The sequence below is a fragment of the Phalacrocorax aristotelis genome, chromosome 7 (assembly GCF_949628215.1).
Source record: "Phalacrocorax aristotelis chromosome 7, bGulAri2.1, whole genome shotgun sequence".
NCBI classification, from domain to species: Eukaryota; Metazoa; Chordata; class Aves; order Suliformes; family Phalacrocoracidae; genus Phalacrocorax; species Phalacrocorax aristotelis.
In genome coordinates, this window is record NC_134282.1 from 10,623,016 (window position 1) to 10,646,137 (window position 23,122).

Consider the following 23,122-nt stretch of genomic DNA (forward strand, 5'->3'; position numbering starts at 1 on the left):
TTGCTCATATGCTTTAGAAGTATTGCATCTTTCCTTACGTCAGCAGTTCCCAACCCTAAGGAAGCTAAGCACCTGTCCTGCCCTGCCCTTCCCCACCCGCCCTTTTTCTTTTGTAGCATATGTTTTTATTCAAGGCTTGGGTAAAAGAAGAGAACTGACATTAGAACAGAACTTAGATGAGTGTTTAAAAAAAAAAAAACATTTTTAAAATAGAAGGGAAAGGAGTAGGAAAGATCCGTAAACTAAGAGCAATATAGAGAAGACACAGAATTGCTTCAAGTGTTTTTAAGGTTAGTTCTCAAGTTGCTCAGCCTCTCTTCAAACCGAGGAATATAATTCCCTACTGACTGAATTGCTTCACTTCCTGAAGGCTTACTTCTATCCCCAATTACTTATGCCTCTCAGATGGCATGGCACACACTGCAAGATGGTAAACTTGTAAAGCACATAAGCGCAGCACTCAATGCTGACTTCCAGGCCATCCTCATCAGTCCCTCGCTTTCTCTGAAATACATTTATGCAGTTAATTGTCAGTGAGCTTTTTCTCTGCACCGTAATTCACAGACAGATTTTAATTATACCAGTCCTTATTAGTTAGCCTTTCAGAGGGTCTTACTTTTATAATGAACATGTTTAGAATTCTGTTAGAATCCAGTAGAAGCATCTCACTATTCTGAACTGCTGACAGCACTGCCATTTTTAGACATTTTTAATATTAATGGTATTATTTTGCATGTAGCTACCTATTATTACTGTTTGTTCAAACACTGGCCCTGGAACTCTCCCAACATTGTGCACTGTCGAGGGTGTGTGTGAGGAGAGTTGTTTTGCTATTTAAATCTCCATTCCTTGATTGCTGACCTGTCAAGAAAAACACTTGTCAGACCCACCACTTTCTTCCAGTCACTTTTTACTGGATTCTTCCCATCCCACACCCAACAAATTAAAGCTTACCTCCCCCTTCAAGGGCAAGTTTTAATTCCTATCCTCTTTTGGCTCCCCTTCCAAGTAGTTTGTTCTCATTATGCAACGCCAGGTTTGGTGCGAGCTTGTGTTGTGAGCAGCTAGTTACACTGGTCATACAAATACTATTTTGTGGTAACTGCCAAGGATACCTCTGCTGGTTTTTGCAGAGGTGATATGCTTCAGAGGTCCTGTGAAATACTTCCACCTTCAGACAGTAGTTACAGCTAATTATTAGAAGACTTTTTTTTCAACTAGGCAATCAAATGTGAACCTCTTGAAAGCACCAACATCCTATTCTCAAAGATAGCTCAACACTGAAGTTAGATTGATGGGCTTCATGTAAGTAAAAAAACTTGGGAGCCAGCTGTTCGTGGCGTATGGTGAGGAAACGGTGCTGCTTCACATGGATAACGTAGTCGGTCATAGCCTAAAGAAAAATCCCTATTTATCTTTTCCTGTGGGCCACACCTTTTTGAGACAGAAGATTCATCGAGCAAGTTTTACTGAAATATACAATTCCTACATAGAAATGCTAAGAGATGCCTAACATTCCGAAGTATTTCTAATAATAAAGTGGTATTTCTTCTTTAATTTTTATTTTCATTCTCACCAACAAAGGCAACTGACAAGTAAACTCTATCTGTGGCACAAGGGAGGTATGGCAGGGGAAGTATCACTACAATATTTACTACCAAGGCCTGCTGAAATAAAATTTACATTAATACCATTAGGAAATTCAGAAAATGGAACAGTTTTTTAAAAACCATACAGTATACTTGGGATGGAAACAGTATATCCTTTGCTGCATGCATTTTCTCGGTATAGCATGGAGAATAGCAGGTGAGAAACTGATAGAGTGTGTAGTTTCAGTTTTTGTCATTGCAGCAAGTACTCTAACCAGAGTTACATACAGCACATTATAAAGTTTACTTCAGTTCATGGTTCTGGATCTCTTCAGGTTTTGGGGTGCCTGAAATCCAATTATGAGTAAACACAGGCACTCATAACATATGAACAGCAGGAACCTATCTGAAGAAACATCTTTCAGCTTAGAAAGTTTTCAGAAATCAGTTTTCACATTTGGACTAGACATATGCAAGCTGAAGTGGAATTTTACATAGTGAAAATCTAGTAATACATTGTTTGTCATTAACCCCATGGATTGCTGGTGGCAGTGGTTTGAAGATGAATCATTCTTTCATTATTATCCTTTTACTATGCCTCATTCTGCAAAATAAACTTTCTCTCTCTTAGCCAGTCCCAGAGAATTGATTTCCAGTGCCAGGCTGAAGCATGGAGGGCGTAGCTGCACTGTGTATTAGGTCAGAAATAACAAATGGAAGCATCTCACCTATTACTGCCTCAGTCCAGGGATTGGTGTTTTCTGACTTCCAGAACTTGGGCTCACAGACTGCAGCTCTAAAGGTGTTGGCAGGTGGGCAGGAAATACCAGGAGCGCTCTGGTCTTCCTTCCCTCTCCCCCATACAAGTTACATGTGCAGACCCAGACTGATTCAAGCTTCTCCTCAAACTAAAAGTGAAGAAAAATGAAGGTTTTCTACGTAACTCAGTCCTCCTGCATATGGTGCTGGTCAGTACAGCACTTTGCACTGTGATATGCAGCACAGTAGGTTAATGTTTACAAAGGGATCTTTAAAAATACTTCAACCTCAGTAACGTAGAAGAGGACACAATGAATGCAAGTAATGCAAGAGCTCAATAAATTCCTCGATACTTAAAGTGGAAAACATGTTTATTAACATTCTTTCAAGCTTTCCTTATTCAAGGCCGTATAAAAAAAATCTCTGCGTTTTGATTATATGTATGTTTTTACTTTCTACATAGTTACAGAGGTATTATATAGCATTTACTTTTTTCATGATACACTGGTAAGTACTGAGTTCTGTTAAACAGTTAAGCACTTGTTTTCAAATCAGGTATTTGAAAAGAACAAATTTCTATATACATAGTTTAGCAGACTAATGCAGCATAAAATGCTCTTTAGTAAGAGGTATATGAGTTGAGGATCAATAGAATACTTACCTACAATTATTTTTCTATGCGGAATAAATTCTGTTTTGGTCACCTCCCCTCCTCCCCCCAAACTCTCACATAAGCACTGGAAACCAGACTACATCATAGTAGCAAGTAGGGACAACGGTGTTTATGGTGGATCTTACCTTGTGAATTGCTCAAAACTAAACATATATTCTAAGTTTCCTTATCTAGGAATTGCTCGATGGAACTGCCTAAACTCAGCTACCGTGGCAAACTCCAAAGGATTATGTGGAATCACTGCTTTGAGATAAAAGGGGAATTTCTTCTGCTTTGTTTTGATAAACCAGCATATAGAATATTGATCTGTTTACATTTTTCTTTCAGTAGTGGTGACAGTTTTTAGGAAAACTCTACACAAACATGCAAATAGTTTTTGTTGGGCTTAAGGAGTAACACATACATGTAATAAATATTGCTATCAGTATGACCCAGGTGTAGCTACAAAATGGAAAAAAATTACTTCCAGATAAATCCCATTTCAACAAGATACATTTAGAGTTTGTGTGATATTTGTATGGATATAAACTATTAACATTATTCATTAGCATCGTGAAGTCCAGTTAAACTGTTCATTTTGAGAAGACAGAACATGTGACTGAATACCTGAATCAAAAATAAATCTATCTGTAATGATTTAACCATAGTACTACTACATGAACTGCTGCTCCTACTGAAGAAACCAAATAGATTACAGATTAAAATATATTCCCTAAGTAAAGGTTTGTAAAGGATAGCCTTAAGAACTCTTTTGTTCATACACTATTCATTAGTGGTCTCAAACAGTATTTGACACTCTGTACTCCCTTTCATCATTGGGCTGTAGTTGGACCACTACGCTTTCTTCATTCATTCCATTTTCTGCATCACTGCTATCAATATTGTCATTGTCATCTTCCTCATACTCTGAGGACTCGGTCATGTTCTGATGGGAATGAGATTCCGACAGAGCCCCAAATGACTGAGTACTAACTGAGGCTAATGGTCTAAGCAAAGGAGTATTTTCAGACACTTCGTTCTCTTCTTGGCTACTGTCTGTTTCAGAGTCAGAGTCCCCCTGAGAAGGGACCACTTTCTGCTTACATACAGGACATGTTTTTTTTGTTTTTGTCAGCCACGGGTCCACACACTTGCAGTGATATGCTGTTAGAAAACAAAATACAAGTACATCATTATTTAAGTGAAAAGGATGAGGAAACCTGCTAAATTGTATTTAGGTTTAGTAACACAGGAGAATTTTAGAATTTAACTCATACAGAGAACTTTAGTCACAAGTTTGTTGGCACGTAGACTGTCTAACCTCACGTACAAAACACCTAATAGATTAGGATCTCAGCCATATGGATATATGCAATGAATACCCATTTCCTCTACTGAATGAATCTGAGAGCAGTCCTGCAATGGGCCACGTTTGATAAAATCAACTTTAAAAGCTTCTTGAGGAATTATACCCACCTTGCAGCAGGCATGCCCATTGTCATTATCATTATAATGCCTCTAACCCACCAAGATGTATCAAAGCACCTTGTTAATAAATGAAATTACCACCTGATTTTGCAGATTTTGAATTAGGTCTACAGTTGGCACTGCAACTATACTGGCCTTGTTTAAAAAATGTGTTTGAAAGTGTCTTATGATACTAAAAACTTAGCTCTGCTTATTAACAGAATTCTATCTGGCAAAGAGTAAGATTTACAAGGGCAGGCATGTTGTGTTTAGTACCTGTTCAAGCTCGTTCATAGCATGTTCTCCATGAGAACTGACAGTGGTGGGTTTGGGTTTTTGGTTTTGTTGGGGTTTTTTTTTTGTTGTTTTTAAATTTGTCAGCAATCTTTGATATTGGTGATCAGGTTTAGTTAACTTTGCAGTCCCTAGCTGGGACAGATGCTATGGATCTGTTTTTTCTCCTCTGGGAACTGCATTTGTCAGCCTGTTTTGAAATTGTTTTTTATAGCTGAGGATCTACAAAGCTCACTCTGTCATCTCCTGTGTTCACAATTGATGTAAAGGTTTAACATCAGCTGCCTCTTTTTTTAAATCTCTCAGTGATGTGGTATTTGCTGTTGCAGTGCCTGGTCAGAGCAGGAATTTAATGAAAAGCTGGGTAGAACAGCACCCAGTCAAAATGGCTGTAACATAGTTAATGGACTTAGAGGTGGAGACAGGGTCTCAAGCTAGGAAGGATGAATGAATATCTTTCTTGATAGGTTTTACACAGCTTTTTTTTGATAAAAGTGTCTAAAATTTAGAGACACTTTTGGGCCCAGGCCTCTTCCAGATTTCCAGATATAAGCTCTTAAAATGCTTCTCGTACTTGCATGCAGTTAAGAACCGTCTTGTCTTGTGGATAGATACATATGTGGCTACTAGATACATCATTTGCTGTATCTGAGAAAGACTGTTCAGACAGTGCACAACTTGTCACAGGAAAAATCTCCACTAGTTTTTGCACTGACAACATTGACTTCAAGTGCAGTCAAGGCAGTGGTCTATATGGCTTCGAGCTACAGGACAGACTACATCCCTTCACCTGCATCTCTGTCACTAAAACCTGAACTACCTTTTATGGTTTAATTGTCTTGGAGGAAGTGAAAGCCTGGGTTTTTTTAATATAAAAACTAACTCTGGAATGTGTTTCTACATTAAAGATGGACATTTATGGGACAGTGTCAAGCCCAGATCTTCTTTCATGTGTGTATCCAAAGAAAAACACAAAGTGGGAATGCTAGCCTTTTTACTTTTAAGAAGTGAAAAAATAGTTTGCTCTTTTCCCAATTTGTATGTTTAGTCCTGCATATTATCAAGAATAGATTTTATAGATCAAGCAATAAACATACTCACTGTGGGTTTTAAACATGGTTTTAGAGAGCTGTTTTAATATAAACACCAAACCTAAAATACAGCTGCTTACCATGAGAACATGGAAGGATTCTGAGCTTGTCTCCATCCTCATATTCATCCAGACAAATGGCACATACATCATATTCATCTCCTACAGCACATAATTGAGAATCAGATTAACTTGAAAAGATTTGCAACAGACCTTTTCAAACACATACATACAGGTTCTCTTGGTTAGTTTCACAGGCTGAAGAACCTCTTCCCTGTCCATACAAGGGGCAGGTTCTTTGAAGCTACATAGCTGACTGCTGTATTTCTCTGCGTATTAGGAGTATAGCTCATTGACTTTCCCTTTGAGTTAATAAAAACGTTAAGCTGTGTGAAGTGCTGTGTCTACAATATTCTATGATTCTCACTAAAAGAAAGATAAAAGGATTTACTTTACTATAGAGGCATTAATAAGTTATTGAGAAAACTTAAGCAGAAAAATAGCAACAAAGACAACTGGGTAAAAAAACTCAGAATAATCATCAAGAATGATAGTCTAGTCACAGGAGAAAGTTTACATTACTTTGTAATTCAAACCTCACAAATAAGATATACATTACTGACAGTATTGACATTATGTACACTGTTGTGATGCATTATATGACCAAAATATAAACAACTTTAGAAGTCAATTCACTCCCGTTTTGTTTTATCAAGGGCTTTACAACATGGTCCTTTCATCAATCCCAATGCTTCTTTCCAATTTCCTGGAAGATGCTGGCCCTCTTAAGTTTGCAGTTACACCAGCAGCTTATGTCCTTGTTGTGGTTTAACCCCAGTGGGCAGCTCAGCCTCACCCAGCCACTCACTCGCTCTGCCCCAGCAGGATGGGGAAGAGAATCAGAAGAGTAACAGTGAGAAAACTCTGGTTAGGATAAAGACAGTTTAATGGGTAAAGCAAAAGCTTTGCACACAAGGAAAGCAAAACAAGGAATTCATTCACTCCTTCCCATCGGCAGGCAGGTGTTCAGCCATCTCCAGGAAAGCAGGGCTCCATCACACACAACGGTGACTTGGGGAAGACCAATGCTATCACTCCAAACATCCTCCTTTCTCCTCCTTCCCCCCCAGCTTTTATTGCTGAGCACGACATGGTGTGGAATATCGCTTGGGTCAGTTGGGGTTAGCTGTCCAGCTGTGTCCCCTCCCAACCCCTTGTGCACCCGCAGCCCCTCGCTGGTGGGGTGGGGTGAGAGGCAGAAAAGGCCTTGACTCTGTGTAAGCCCTGCTCAGCAGTAACAAAAACATCCCGGTGTTAACAACACTGTTTCCAGCACAAATCCAAAACAGAGCCCCATACCAGCTGCAATGAAGAAAATGAACTCTATCCCAGCCAAAACCAGTACAGCCCTTTTCACAGATGAAGTTACTGCAACCAAAGTTGTAAAATACCACAATTTTCAATGTCAACTTTTTCCCCCTAATCTGTACCTCCTTGAATATAAATATTCAATATTTAGACAGACTTCTTGTCCTGTCACTGGACACCATCAGAAAGAGCCTGGCTCCATTTTTTTTGCATCCTCCCTTCAGGTATTTATACACATTGGAGAGATCCCCCTGAGCCTTCTCTTCCCCAGGCTGAACAGTCCCAGGTCTCTCAGCCTTTCCTCACAGGAGAGATGCTCCAGACCACTATCATCTTCATGGCCTCTCACTGGACTCTCTCCAGTAGCTCCATGTCTCTCCTGTACAGGAAGCCTAGAAATGGACACAGTACACCAGATGTGGCCTTACCAGTGCTGACCTTATTCCATTTTTGTCCCCTTAGCTTCAGAAACTTAAGTCCAATAGACTTCAGCCTTACCAACATTTGGTACAACTCTGGAGCCAGAAAACTTCAGGGAATTCAGCAAAACTTATTCCACAAATGGGTGCATTCACAATGTGTGTGCATGTGTGTTTCTCAAGATAGTTCAAGGCACTTGCTCTTTAGCCCAATTCTTCAAATGTGGCATGATATCCTGAATAACAACATTTCTTGCAATTTCAGTTTCATATATATATATATAATGCTTTTCATGATTATACAGCAGGTATTTTTGTTGGCAAAGGGGTGGAGAAACCCGTAAAGAGAACAGCCTAGAGATGTTGGCAAAAGACGAAACAGCAGAAAGCAGAACAAAGCAGTGAAAGAACAAATGCAAATCCATGGTATGTGTTTAAAATTTAACAACCTCCCTCAACACATACGGATTCAAAGACATCTGTCTCTCTCCAGGCAAGGGCAGAAAGTCTTGAACCTTTTGGTGCCTTCCTTGACCCTCTGAACCTAGTATTCTCTTCTGTATGTATGAAATATATCCAAGTTCAACAGAAGGGGAGGAGAGTGCCCTTTCCAGTATGGCCCATAACATAAATTAGGGCACTTACTGAATGATAAGCTACATAAATAAGGAGAAAACGGGATCACATATAGCATAGTCATAGTAAAGTAGGCAATGTCTTTCCAAACTGATTTCTAGAAATAAGAAATATGGCACATCTTATCTATGTGGACTTTGGTATAACATTCAGTAAAGTTCTGCATGCAAAGTGCTTGCTCCTAGTCCGTAAGATTAGCGAGGATTAGTACAGGGAGCTGAATAAATTAAAGTAGCTACTGGGGATGTTGGAAAGTTATAGGTATTGTCTTTTTACAAAATTGCTTTGCAACAATATTGATACAAAACCTAGGAGCATATCAATTATACATTGACAAGATACAATTAAGTAGGCACCATCAAGAGGGTAACTGGGATAGCACAGAAAAATATGTAAGTTTGGAATAATGGTACATGAATGAAATTCATTACTGTAACTTGCAAGTGCATCCAGTTAGGGATTATGTACTTGGCAATTTTTAGCTGAGATTTCATCAGTTATAAACAATTGAGAAGAAATAGAGTGTGCTGATTAATCATTACAGTGTTCCTAATGTGATAAAACTGGGAAAAAGAAAAATGCAACAGTAGGAAGAGTAGTCTTTCCAGAAGTGGTAAGTACTGTTCAAGAATCTGTAATGTGGCCACCCATATCCTCAAAAGATTAATCGAAACAGAAACAAAGAAAGGATATTATGATCACATAACAGAGAAATCATCATGCAAGAAAATATTAAAAAAGACAGCCTGATAATTTTACTCTAACAACCTAAAGGCTTAAAGGGTATTCAGCTTTCTTGATAACCACACAGAGGAGCAATACCGTGGACAGAGAAGAGAAAGAAGCTGGGAAGACAAAAATAAAATGGGGGGGGGGAGAAGAGTAACGAGCTACCATCTGACCAGGAATCATCAGGTTGAAAGTGAAAAGAAAACTTGACCATTGGACAGTGATATTCTGAACCAGCCTTTCGGGACCATCAGAAAGTAATCATGGTAAAAGGCCAAATCTCTCCCTTTCCTCAAACCTAGTTTTAGGTCAAGGCTTCTGATATGTGATACAGGAAGTTCCTCAGAGAATAGCATCTGGAAGGAGATGGAAATGGGCATCTTAATACTAGAATACAATGGAGGAACCTGAACCTAGATCCGCCGCTTCCTGTCTAAGACTGCCAATTACTAGGCTATATTATTAAAGGTGAGTAGTGCAAAGTACATCTTTTAAAATAAAGAGGTAGCTACATTGCATTTTGTAAGGTGCTGTATTTCATTATATGAGCTGATAAAGCTCTGAGAGGTATTTGAGCAGTGAAAGGGTCCTTGTCACTGTTTGGATCCTTCGCATTGGCATGAGCTGGGTCAAGTACCTGCTCAGCTCTGACAAGGCTGGAAGAGTTCTGGCCATGTGCATAAAGCCACTGTATCTGCAAAAGTTGGTGAACTCTTCTTTCGTACACCTCTTGCAACTTAAGACACACCCAATGCTGCTACTCATTATTTCCAGATGGTACTTCTCCCATTATGCCATTAGCACTTTATTTAGACAACTGAACCTTAGTGTCTTAACACCATCCAGTATTGCACCATCTCTTCACAAGCAGTGGCTTGCTAGGGCTGCACACTCTCCTGACTATGAAGTGTTCTTTAGATGCCCAAACTACAGTGTACCAGAAAAAATATTAATTCCTTCCTGTCACACTGCTAGCAGCACATGTGCTAGCAGACTAAATTGCAAGTTTTTCTATCACTTGACAAACACATGTTTGGTTGAGGGACTGGATAGTTGGTGGTCAAATGATCCAATGCGTATTTGTACATCCTATCATAAGGGCAGTCATCTGCTCAACATGTGGTGCTAGGGTGCATGAATCCTAGTTATACACTTTGTGATAGGGAAAGGCACCAATGATAGTGCCTCAGGAAAAAAAGATTATATGGCCCACTTTGCCCAAAGGATGGACACCCCAGATACAGCCTGCAATATCCTGGGTGTTTCCCCAAAGAACTGTCACTCTCTCTGCATATTTTGGCTAAGTATTTGTAATAGCAGTCCTAGCCCACTAAGTCAGCCTGTTCAACTTGTACCATCTTCACAGTTGCTTCTCATTTTCACAGTGCTCAGCAGTTTACATTTTTCACTACCTTCAGGGCTAGCAAAATCCTGGGTTTTACCATACAGCAGAGAAGCTAGGGAAGTAAGGAGCTGCAGATCCCATCAGAAACAGTATGTATATAGGTTCACTCTCTCATATACAAAAATACAAATGGGAAAAGGCATACAGCAAGACAGAAACCCCTCTAAGAGAAATGAGGCCCCTGTGATCTTGTCACCTCAAGGTGAAAGAAGGGTTGATATAGCATATCTTGTTCCCAATACCTCTCAGGGCAGCCTTCCCCATCTCCTTCCAACCTCTTCCATTTCCTTCCAAATTCCACCTAACCTGAGCCCCGTCCATCCCACAAGTGTTACCTCATCAGCCATCCTCACAACTAAGTTCTCTATTCCCGTTCTCCACAGTGTCACCTTAATCCTCGCCCAGTAAACTTCTATCAAGTCTTTTATGGACTCTCTGCTGCACTAAAACCTAATTGCTGCACACCACTCTGAGGTTTGATGTTGGAGATGTCATATTTAAGCACACAAGATTGACATGTGCTAGGGCTACAGTTAGTAGCCACAAGAATCTCTTACATATTAATTCACCTTTCAACATACATGAATCACACACAGTAATCTCTGACACAATGCTGTTTAGCACAAATTTAGATTTTCCCCCCCCCATAGCAATTCCCATTTTACTGTCCAGATTACATACATGAGACTGAGATCAACTGGGGACCAATCAGAGCCACAGTTCATGCTCCAATCTTTTTCAAGAGTTGATATAATACACAAGTTGTCAAAGTGTTGTTCTGGGGAGAAGGTAGAAATAATGGGACAGATTTTGATAATGTGTAGCTACAGCAGGCCCACATTTGGGTCACTGGCTTACCCTAGGTTATTAAGAAGCTTGCAAATTAAGGGAGCAGGCAGATTTTGCATTACTCAGAAGAGATGTCCTTTCAACACAAAAGCTCAAACGTAGCAGAGCTTTCCCTTTACTGTTATGAAACTACATGGCAGGAGCGAATTTCTGGAAACTGCTCAAAATCTGTTTTGATACCATGCTGCTAAACGTATTGCTTTTCTACAGATGGCAAAAATTAGGTACATTAGCTATTTAAAGTCAGTTTTTAAAGGAAAATTTAGTTTTCAGATACAACTCTGCATGGTTGTTCTGTATCTGTTTAGTACATGTAAGGAGACCAAGTCATTCATAGTAGGAAATTAAGAGCTGTGTACCAGAAACGAAGGAGCTGAGCTTTCCAAGGAAGCTGCAGAAAGCTAACAAAAATAACACCAGTGACTCATCTGTGAGGTAGAGGCACAAAAGATTAATTGCTACCATCAGCTCAAATTTCAAGTATTACATCAACCTCAGTATTCAGGGAAAGAGAATCAGGAAAATGAAGTTGTTCAGTGACAGAAAAGAGGCAAATATGTACTATTTTTCAGTTTTGTGTTCAGAATAAGACCATGAATAAGTAAAGCACAAGCGTTAAAAATTCAAGATTTAAGTTCTAAAAAGCAACTTGACCAAGATTTATTAACTGTGTAACAATATACTTTGCAGAGAAAAATAACTTTCTATGCAGATCCTAAGCATTTAATTCCAAAATGCAGAAGACTGTCAAATAAATGCAGCGACGCAGTTTTTCCCATTTAGTCTGTAGAAAACTTTAACTTGCATTAGTCTTGATCATGTTTAAATACTCTCATTTAAAAAATTATTAAAAACTGAAGAATTACAGTAGTCACCTAATAGTATTCATATATTCATAGAGAAATAACTGTAGCTTCAACTTTTAAATAAGGACACAGCTTATATTCTACATTACCAGAATAGAAGGCAAGTACTCCTCTGCCTTGATTCAGGATTTTTGCAAGCCTTCTTTTTCAGATGTTAATGAAAGTGAGCTAAGAACTGAGCCAACTCATTAACAATAGGGCAGCTGTTAAATCTATCTGAACTTGTGTTTAGCTGCATTATCAGCAGGTGCCTCTTGCATCATTCCAATATCAAAATACCATTATGATGTAGAAAGTCAAAATCATACACTGATATATCGGTGATATATTACCACTGGTAGACTGATTTTTGTAGTTCAGAGAATTATTTTAGTATAGAATCAGAGTGTTGTGCACACAATTCTCTGAAGTCTATAGAAACTAACATTCTGTAGACTTAAAAAATTTCAATATAAAGCATGTTCATGGAAATAGTTCTATCCTGGGCTTTTCTGAAAGTGCTGTCAATTCTTTTAAAAATACATAAAACACCTGGTGTTTATCTAGAATCTCTTCTACAGGGTGGGAAACATGGCATAGGATCTTACACAGGATCATGACTGTCATGTGTTGCTTTTCTGCTAATATGAGTTTAAGGACTTCAGTCTTTCAAAAGTACTACACACAAAAGTGAAACTTAGCATTTATTAGAGATGAAAATAGAAGGAACACATAACATGTGAAGGGCTATCCATTGTGGTAGCAGGTATATCATTTGGAGGGTGGTAAGGGAGTCCTACTTGCATACAATTCTTTTCTTGCCTCGTTCATGAGGCTTGCTCTTGTATTCCCTGTGCAACCTAAACTCCCCAAATAAGCAAAGAAATACAAAATGAGCCCTCTCATTACACTTGATTTCTCATATTTTATGATGGCTACAACAGAATTTCTACTGAATCTATATTTTGCCTGTGTCTTATGTTTCCCCTTTAGAAGAAAAAAAAAAAACAAAACAAACCCAAAACGTATAACCTTCCTCCCTTCCAAAGGCATAAAAAACCCCCAAAATATTTTAAATAGTACTCAATTATATAGCAGATATGAAACCAAGGCACATAAAATATCCTTAGGTGACTTCTTCACATTATTAAAAGGATTTCTGTATTTGTGGGTGTAAGTGTGTAAGACAGATGCTAAAAACTATTCACACCTATGTAATAATAGACTGACTTCTAATGCAGTAAGATCTTCTGTTACCTATGCCCGACTTCTGCATTATTGAGATAACGCTAAATAAACCAGCCAGCCAGCAGCATGGGTACAATTAACAAAGACAGAGCAAATTGTTTAAATTACAGGTTTGCTAAAGCCAGTGCTTTGACAGGGAGAAAAGAAGGGAGGCAAGACTGCAGAGATAAGTGAGGGAGCACATCTGCAATGTGCTTCACTATCAAGCAAAGCTAAATTATGGAGATTAGCACATATGCATGAATTACACTGCTTTCATTACAGATCTTTTTTAAACCAGAAAAGCAATAAAAGGAATATTAATGCCAAAAAAAGAAAATCATAGTATTGATAGAGCATTGCAACATTAAGTATTCCGTTTCCACAAGAGCACTGTAAAGTAGTAAATATTCTCAATCCTACTTATAGAGACGGAAAAGAAAGTGGACATAGATTGTAATTATTTTATCTTGGCATGCAGTATAATCAGAGTAGAAGTTGGAACTCAAGACCTCCCAGTTCATAGGTCTATTCTCCAAAGAACAGAAAACCGTGATAAAAATCAAGTTTTCATCATTTCCCAAAAGATAAATTCCAAAGGTTTCTGTAGTGGCACCGAAAGTCTGTGAAATGTGGTTCATGTTATTTTTGTTAATATATATTATTCAACAAAGAGGCTAAGCTGATGACCACCACTGGAAAACACCACCATTGTAATTTTCTATTTCAGAAAACAAGCACAGTGGACATGAGAACCATTTATAAACACAGTTTTCCTGATAGTTACTATACAACAACTGGAAAAGATAAAGGGAAAGCAGGAGAGGTCAGAGATTAAATGGAGTCCATCACTGCCAGACATACATCACCGATGAAAACTCATTAAGTTTTTGTCTAATAACAGTGAATTATTTCAGCTATAGGTTTTTTTAAAAATTACTTCCTATTTTGCTATGACTTTCCTTCTCTCCCTTGTTTCTGTTAGTCAAACCATGTTTTATGGATCATTTATAATCAGTACATTATTATCATGTTCAACATAGAAATGAGTGTTAACTATCAGTCAGTACTGTCAAGGGCATCATATCTCAGAGGAAAAAAAAATCCAATACAGCTGTCTTTTTCCCCAATAGTCATTCAACATGTGTAAGAAAGTCCTGAAAACTGACAGCACTCTGCTCTTGAGCAGGCTTATCTCACTAAGGCATCCCCTGGCAAACAAACACCACCACATTCACACAAAAAATGGCACAGTAGTAAAGCATCACATCCATTTCTAGGCCAGGTAAATCAGATAGTTTTCTCAATAAGGTCAATGCTAAAATTCTTAAACAGGAAGGCTACAGACCTATCCAAGATCATACTGGCTAACTGCAGCAAATATACGTCTTCACAGCCCTGTCTTTCATTGCACAGTAATTTGCAACAAGCCCATAGCCCAACTGCTTCACCTGCACACACTGGATCCATCAACTGCAGGCCATCTGCTACAGTTCTCCAGCAGGTCATCATACAAATTAACTCTATTATCCAGATTCTTCTTCTCATTGTGGCTTGGGGAAGGGACGCAAGCCCATGCAGCAGCCGGGACCAGAAATACCAGCCCTCCTCAGCACCGAGAACTGTATTTCCCTGTGAATCCTGGAGCCTCCTTGACTAGTCTCCAAGTTAGTTTCACGCGCCTCAAAGAACAGAAGGTTTAATTTTTATAAGGGGCACTTTGCAGACTTTCTCTCTAATACCTGCTACTGTATTTTAGAAGCTGGCTCAGACCATCAAAAAGGGGCAGGGGGGGAAGGAAGTTATGGAAACTGCTGCAAAATAAAGTATCTTGCTTAAATAAACTGTGTATGAAAAGTCTTTAGTAAGCAAAATTATCTTTTAACTACTTGGCACATATAAATAAAAAAATATTTTCAGAATATTTTCCGAATTACCCATCCACATATATGTATACATGTGAACAATGAAAAATGCAAAAACAAAATTGCCGAGACTCTGGTAGACCTTGACTTGTTTTCTCTATTAGACCGTAACTGTACTGTGCAGTCAAGCAGATGGGTCAGCAATGAACAGTAATTAGATCAGTTATAATCCCATTTGCAGGGGGAAAAAATCAATTTAGGAATACACAGTAAACTGCAGAAATGCACTTACTCTGGAAGAGATTTTTAAAAGGCATTGATACGCTTCTGTTTCTCACTATTGCTCAATCATACGTATCAATCTGCAGGGATATGTGTAGAAAAATTTGGTACACGATACTTAAAAACATGTAACTCCTTAAAGTGACACATGCTCTTACAACTTATTATTTGTCACATATTTTGGGGCTTTTTTCCATGTGCACATTACTTTAGACAGATTTGAAATGCTTTAGGCTCTTTTCACACTTAAACACTTTACCAAACAGCTCAATTTTCAGAAGTCTTGTGGATATAGCAACTCCCAAATTCTGGATTCTTGATCAGGTGTCTAACCACTCAATGTAGAAAAAAATTGCGTCATTCATTTTAATTTCTTAATGACATCGCCACACATCTCTTTCACAGCACTCTACCTTCACTAAATTTACCTTATTTTCTTTCTTACAGGAGCGAGAGATTACACTAATTTCATTGCAGTTAAGATCTAAAAATCTTCTCAGTCTTGGCCTAGATCCCAATTTAGTGTAAAGTTAAGCTAGCTTGGAAATAATATATATTTTTGAAAATAAATTCTACAATACATACCAATTCACTAAATTTCTAACCTATACTTTTTCTAAGGTATTATTCTTCACAATATTCAGATTTTCTAATGATCAAATTATGGGCACGTTAAATGGATTTGTCTTTTTTGCTGTATTCACTTTTGTTAAAGACATCATACTAAAGATATCAACTCCCACTGACTTTTGTATGACCAAAACGTAATTCCTTTTGTAAGGAACCACAACACAACTGCCCCAAAACTCCTTCACAGTGTAGAAAACAGATTTTGATATAGCATATGTTGCATTCTGTGGAATTATTCAAAGGTAAGGCTTGCTGGTTAGGACTTTGCAAAGATAGTCAATGCCACATCTTTTGTCACTGCATTCTCTACTCATTACAGAAATGCTAAGTGCCTGATCTAAAGCCTACAGAAATTAGTAAAACACACCCGTGTGTTACAGTGGTATTTGACTCAAACCTATTTAAAGATGGTTCATGCATTTTCTCTGTTAACAATTCTTTAAGTATGTCCAAGTGCAATCACCCCTACAGACCACCTTCATTATATCATCGTTTGCCTACCAACCTACTAAATTCTAGTCATCCACTAAAGTCAGTGTTCCCTTAAAAACCCTTTTACAGTACAGTGAAACCATTTATTAGGTAGTGATTTGTGATACCAAAAGCAGCGCAAGAAAGAAGAACCAGTGTCTACAGTGTCTTAGCTTCAGTATTTGACTAACATTTCAATCTGTTTCTATACAAACAGATTTAAGACTACACTGGAGACAAAAGAAAATCCAGCATTCCTGAAAACAAGATTATAGTCTACAGGAGTTACTTTCAGCTATAATTCCAAAGCAAAAGGTAAGATTGCTTAGATACATCATTAAGACGACTGAAGTGAATGGATTTCGCAGTAACGTCTTGAGAAATCCTGTCTTTCAAAGAAGCACGAAGCAATACATTTTTATTGCAATTGCTAAGGTTAACCTACTGCAAGTACTGTGTCAAATTTTGTCCTTTTAGTAAAAGGACTTAAAATGTAAGGGATTCATTTCATAGCAGTAGAACCAAAACAATCCTTCGCTTAAAGAAGCTGAAATCCTAGTTGAAAATAAGTTTTTTATTCTGTTTTTCATAAGCCACTGAATGCAGTGAATACCTGGATATTTACAGCCATGTTTACTTTACAATGACGGAGCTCCAAATAATTAATATTTTGTAAGATTCAGCAAAACCAAAAAGGGAGGAGAATAAGGAAAAGAGCAGTAAGAGAATTCCATGATTAAGTAGCCAGTGTATAAGATAGTTATTACAGATGCACAGAATTAACTGAAAAAGACATTAACTGACTTTCTTGAAGCAACTTTTTCATGGCAAATTTCTCTTTAAAGTACAATGTAAATTTGCATTTTTATTCTAATTAGATCTCAGAGAATCAGTAAGAGGAAACAAAATTAATATAAGATTTATTGGCTTAAGGTAATTTTTAGAGTTAATTTAAAATCCATAGCAATAGGTCATTATAGCAAGGTTCAGGCAACCCTGCAGAGGAACACTCTTTTTTCTTTATTTTCCCCTGTGAGGCTGACTAACATTGCTCAAATACTGTATCTGCTCAAACTGAACATCTGCTTTGCATAGAGTGAGAGCAATGTCATTAATAATGCAGGCTGGTTTTATCAAGGGCAAAGAACAGTAAGTGGTTCTATCCTTGAAGCCAGGCATATCCCCTAACAGAGTCTTCGAGCCTCAGCAAATACATTCTCTGTTGACACGTTATGTAGTAATCAATCATTTCAATTAAGTATTTTTTCTACCTTTTCTTCTCATACCTTGGACTAGTTTGTATGAATGAACAATCAGATGGTAAAATGGTAACACATTTAAAAAACAAAACGGAGAAGTAGCAGATTTTTTCTTCCTTTAAGGAGCAGACTACAGAGAAGGACTTAAGGCAGCTTTTCTATTTCACTGAATAAAGTAACTTACTACAGCTCTATTTCTCATCTTGTCATTAGATCTTGCATAAAGTTAACTATTACAAAGAATCGTAACAGCAAGTATTTTGGCATTAATTTTGAATCGCTGTTCCCCTCACAGAGATATTGTGATTGAATGAAAGGACCACTCCTCTGGAAAAGCAGATAAATCATACTCACAAGACAGTTTTGTTCTTATAGCCTCTACAATGTCAAGCCACTTACGTGCTACCAGTATTTATCAGTTTCCAGACAAATAATCATAGAGCCACAGAATAGTTTGGGTTGGAAGGGACCTTTCAAGGTCATCGAGTCCAACCCCCCTGCACTGAGCAGGGACATCTTTAACTGGATCAGGTTGCTCAGAGCCCCGTCCAACCTGACTTTGAATGTTTCCAGGGATGGGGCATCAACCACCTCTCTGGGCAACCTGTGCCAGTGTTTCACCACCCTCATTGCAAAACATTTCTTCCTTATATCTAGTCTGAATCTACCCTCTTTGAGATTAAAACCATTACCTGTTGTCCTACCGTAGCATGCCCTGCTAAAAAGTCTGTCCCCATCTTTCTTATAAACCCCTGTCAAGTACTAAAATGCCAGAATAAGGTCTCCCCGCAGCCTTCTCTTCTCCAGGCTGAATTCAGCCTGAACTCTCTCAGCCTGTCCTCACAGCAGAGATGTTCCATCCCTCTGATTATTTTTGTGGCCTCCTCTGGACCCATTCCAGTAGTTCCATGTCTTTCCTGTACTGAGGACTCCAGGGCTGGGTGCATTACCCCAGATGGGAGTTCCAAATAATGGAAATAATGCAGCACAGTGACTGACTGCTGTGGTCACTGTTAGAGAGAGTGCAACAAGCAAGTTTAGTGGAATTTCTGTACTGATTTTGTATTATATTAAGCATTTTAATTCTCAGCCATAGTCTGCCTATGGTGTATGCTCTGCTTCTATTAAAGAAATGGTAGAACTCTTCTATTTCAGTGAGAACCGGGTCAAGTCAAACTGTTTGTGTGCCTTCACTCCAAACTCTACTATGTATTTCAAGTGTACTCAAAATTATCTCCGAAACTACAAACCCCCTCAATTTAGAGGATTTTTGGTGTTAAAAACAATGGAGTCTAATTAGTTAGACAAAGAATGATCCACTTGCCTTTCTTAAATTTATGTACAGGAAGTTTCTTAAGCTGATCCTTCCTAAGCCGATTCCTTCTTGCTCTGTGTCTGTCTTGCACAAATTTTGTGATCTGGAAACAGACAACATGAACAGCAAGTTAAAACAATAGAAGAACAATAGAAGTTTTTATTTATGAAACTTCACAGTAAGCTAGTCAAAAGGGAACCCCAGCTCAAACTGAATCACCTCTTCCCTTGCCTGGACTCAAGGAGAAAGCCAAACAAGCTTAAAGGATGTTCTTGATCCTTTTGAAATTTGCAGAGTTACTCTACACCTATCTACACTGTGGATAAGGTAAACATTGAGAGAGTATTAATATTATAAATAGCATTAATGCCTCTCATTTTAGGAGTCCCTGCAAGGCAAAGATACACTTCACAACAGATTATTATAAAAAAGTATGAATGTATGTATATTATGGACAAATATTATTAGGACCATTTGGAGCTGTAATTGATTTGGCAAAATAAAATTTATCCTCTGCATCACACCTGGCTTCACTTTTTAAGTGTATTCAGATCTAAACTGTTCATTCAGACTCTTTCTACCCCAGCTAAACAATGAGCTGTACGTGTAAACTGCAGATCTTCTGCTGTAATTCAGATACTTGATAACAGAGAGTCTCACATTCATTTCTTAGTTAAAAATATTTCCTGAAAAAAGCCAGGCCAAAACCACAAATGAATGAGGACCGAATCCAACCTGGAACCTCCCTGGGATCAAGTTCACTGCACCAATTAATTGTCCAGTTCTCTAATCTATCAAGATCTTTTTGTTAAGGCCTCTCTACACACAAGGGAACCAAATACTTCTAATTTAGTATCATTGGCAAACTTAGCATGCACTCGACTCCTGTGTTCAGGTCATTGAAAGAAACATTGAAAAGCACTGGCCATGAAGGTGAACCCTGATGAACACTACTAATGACTGGCTGCCAGCCAGATGTTACCCCATTTACTACAACTCTTAAACCTAACCCTTCAGCCAATTGTTCGCCCATTGCACTGTGTACGTCTAGCTTTATGGCAGACATTTGTCTAGAAAAATAAAAGACAGTATGAAAAGCCTTGGTAAAAAAAAGACCCCGAAACCAAACAAAACCAAAAAAACACAACTCCACATATCCAGTCATCCGTTCACTCACTAGGTGGGCTACCTTGTTATAAAAGGATATTAAGTTAGCAAGGACTGACTTTCCCATCGTGAACCCATGTTAGCTTTGACCAATGACCACATTGTCTTTCAAGTGTTTTTCAGTAACTCCCCAAATTTTCTCCATAATTTCACCAGACAAGGAAGTAAGACTGACAGGCCTGTAATCACCAGGGTCTTCCTTTTTCAGCTTCTTGAAAACAGGGCAAATAATATTTGCTAGGTTTGAGTCCATAGGCCCTCTCCAAATTCCCAAGACTGGGGACAAATAACAGAGAGGTCCCACAATAACATCAGCCAACTCTTTCAGTACCCTGGGAGGAAACCCATCAAGCCCCACAGACTTATGTGCATTCAGTTGCAGCAGCAAATCCTGTACAAGTTCAAAGTCAACTGGGAGCTTATCACTCCCCCAGTTGCAGTCCTCCAACCCGGGGCTCTGGGGGTGCCAGGGCCCATCACCAGTGTTTAAAAAAAAATTTTAAAAACCCAAACAAACCCAAACATTCCAGCCCACCCTTTACACACAGCACTACCCCCTCACCTGTCCTGCCTATCTTTCCCGAAAAGCCCATAACTGTCCCTCACAGCACTCCAATCACAGGACTCCTCCCACTAAGTCTCACTTATGCCAACGATGTTACAGCTCTGGGAGTAAGCCACAGCTTCTAGTTACTCTTGTTTACTCCTTATACTGCATGTGTTAGTGTATACACATTTCAAATGTGCCCCAGTGCATTCAGTATGTCATTGAGCAGAGTGAAAGCCCTCAAAAGCACACCGTGCCTCCAACACTGCCATGCCCCCTCATAGCTTATCACTAGGGAGCCTGATTTTATCCTGTTTCCCCTCCAAACCTGTGCTACACTCTGGAAAACACTTTCAAATACCTCTCCCATTTTTTTCTTCTCACAGCTTAACATGAACTGTGTAGATGGATTTTGACATTTCCAACATTATAAAACCTCTTTTCAAAACCTTCCAAACAGCTGTCCCAAATACACAGCATAGGTGACCCTGACTTGCAGACATGCAATATCATTTCCTCCTGATTCCTGTCTGGTTTTCCTTTACCCCATGATTCTAATACACAGAGAGAACCATTCATTTTAGCACTGACTACCTATTGACACTAACAGAAGAGAAATTCAGGTCTCAAAGCCCTTGCTTTTATAACTGGGATATACTTGGAAAAATTATTTCTTAATTATAGTTTACAGATATGCCATTTCTTACATTTCCTCACATTGCATAAGCAAGGAAATTGGAAACAAGTTTAAATGCCTGAAATCTTCCTCATCAAATGTTTATTTCCCCTTCTCATAGCTAATCCTATCTAGCATCTGTTTATTCCTTTTGGATTGTACAGGTAGTTCTTCCCTACATATTTTGTTTGGAATCTGAAACTCTCCAATTCACACATTAAGTAAAAAATCATTTTAATTCAGAGTATCAGCATGCTGATACAAAGAGATCCAGCTCTTAAAGGGCAAATTTAAAAGTATCAGTATCTATGGGAGACTGTATATTTAGATTGGATATAAAGAAAAAAGTTTTGATGATGCAGGTGGTGAGACACCAGAACAGACTGCCCAGTGAAGTTGTGGATGCCTCATCATTAAGGTGTTCAGGCCATGTTGGACAGGGCTTTCAGCAACCTGATCTGGTGTCTCTGCTGATGGCAGAGGGGGGGCTGGACAAGATGATTCTTAAAGGTTCATTGCAACCCAAACCATTCTGTGATTCTATGGCTTCTGCTAAGAGAACTCACTTAGACCCTAAAGACAAAAAACTTTTTTAAAGTTTCTTTACTCACTCTAACATTTGTAATGCCACTTTTGATGAAGAAAACTGCTGTCTTCATAGTGCGGGAAAAATGTGCAATTCTAAGATGTAGCCTTTCAGTGGGATTAGCCTTTTGTTTGTTCCGTAACTCTAGTTCCTTGCTAAAGCAATTGGTGCAAATCAGTCTCTAATTTAGTTCATTTATTGACCTGAAGTTGACAGCACTGAAGGAATTTTTGCAACTAACTTAACATAATCTAAAACCAAATGCAGCAGAAATGGTAAAAAAACTCTGAAGCAAAATATGAATAAATATCCTGAGAGTAAAAACAATCTCTCACTTCTGAATTTCCACAGTGGCAGTCATGATAAAAGTAAAGCTCACACTTCTCATTATAAGAGTTTTTATTATGTCCCCCCTCCTTCATTAGTTTTCTCCTCAATGGTAACCTTCTAAATTGCTCTTTAAGTAAGAGACCCCCTAACTATTCTTATTGCCTTTCTCTTCATTCCCTAATTAGCATCCTTCTGAAAAATGATGGGTCAGTGCTTCTCATCGTAATTTTGATAGGGTGCAAAGCCAGTATTTACGATTTCAAAATTATACTAGAGTCCCTTTCATAGTCTCCTTCATTCCATTTAATCCATAACCAATATTTTGTTTGAATTTCAAACTTAGGTGCACTAGAAGCAGATTATTAGTGAAGCTCAGGTTGGAATACTGATGGTCTCAGAACAACAGTTGTTCACAGAACATTATCCCTGGTGACTGTTTTCCTTTAGAAATACCATCTCTCCTTATCTCAAACTGCTGACCTTCAGGATACAATGATAAGGCTACACGTTCACCTAATTAACTGAGACAAAGTCCTCTATGACCAAGGTTATCACCAGAAGGTCAGACAAAGCATTGGTGATTTTTATATTGCCTCTAGTTGATTACTTCTGCTTTGTTTTCAGAGAGCTGCTGCAATTTTGATTGTGCCAAACGTGTCCAGGAC

The 23,122-nt window shown here is 38.4% G+C and overlaps 1 protein-coding gene across 2 annotated transcripts in view; it reads right to left on the minus strand.

Moving 5' to 3' along the window:
• Nucleotides 1-2,701: 2,701 nt before the first annotated feature.
• The window catches only part of RNF13 (ring finger protein 13), a 44,322-nt gene continuing 23,901 nt past the window's right edge, over nt 2,702-23,122 (minus strand). For both annotated transcript variants that reach the window (XM_075098732.1, XM_075098733.1), the window contains exons 8-10: nt 19,161-19,254; nt 5,933-6,013; nt 2,702-4,164 (exon numbers count right to left, since the gene is read on the minus strand). In XM_075098732.1, coding sequence (XP_074954833.1) covers nt 3,800-4,164; nt 5,933-6,013; nt 19,161-19,254 — 540 coding nt within the window. In that variant the 3' untranslated portion in view covers nt 2,702-3,799. The remainder of the gene's footprint in view (nt 4,165-5,932; nt 6,014-19,160; nt 19,255-23,122) is intronic.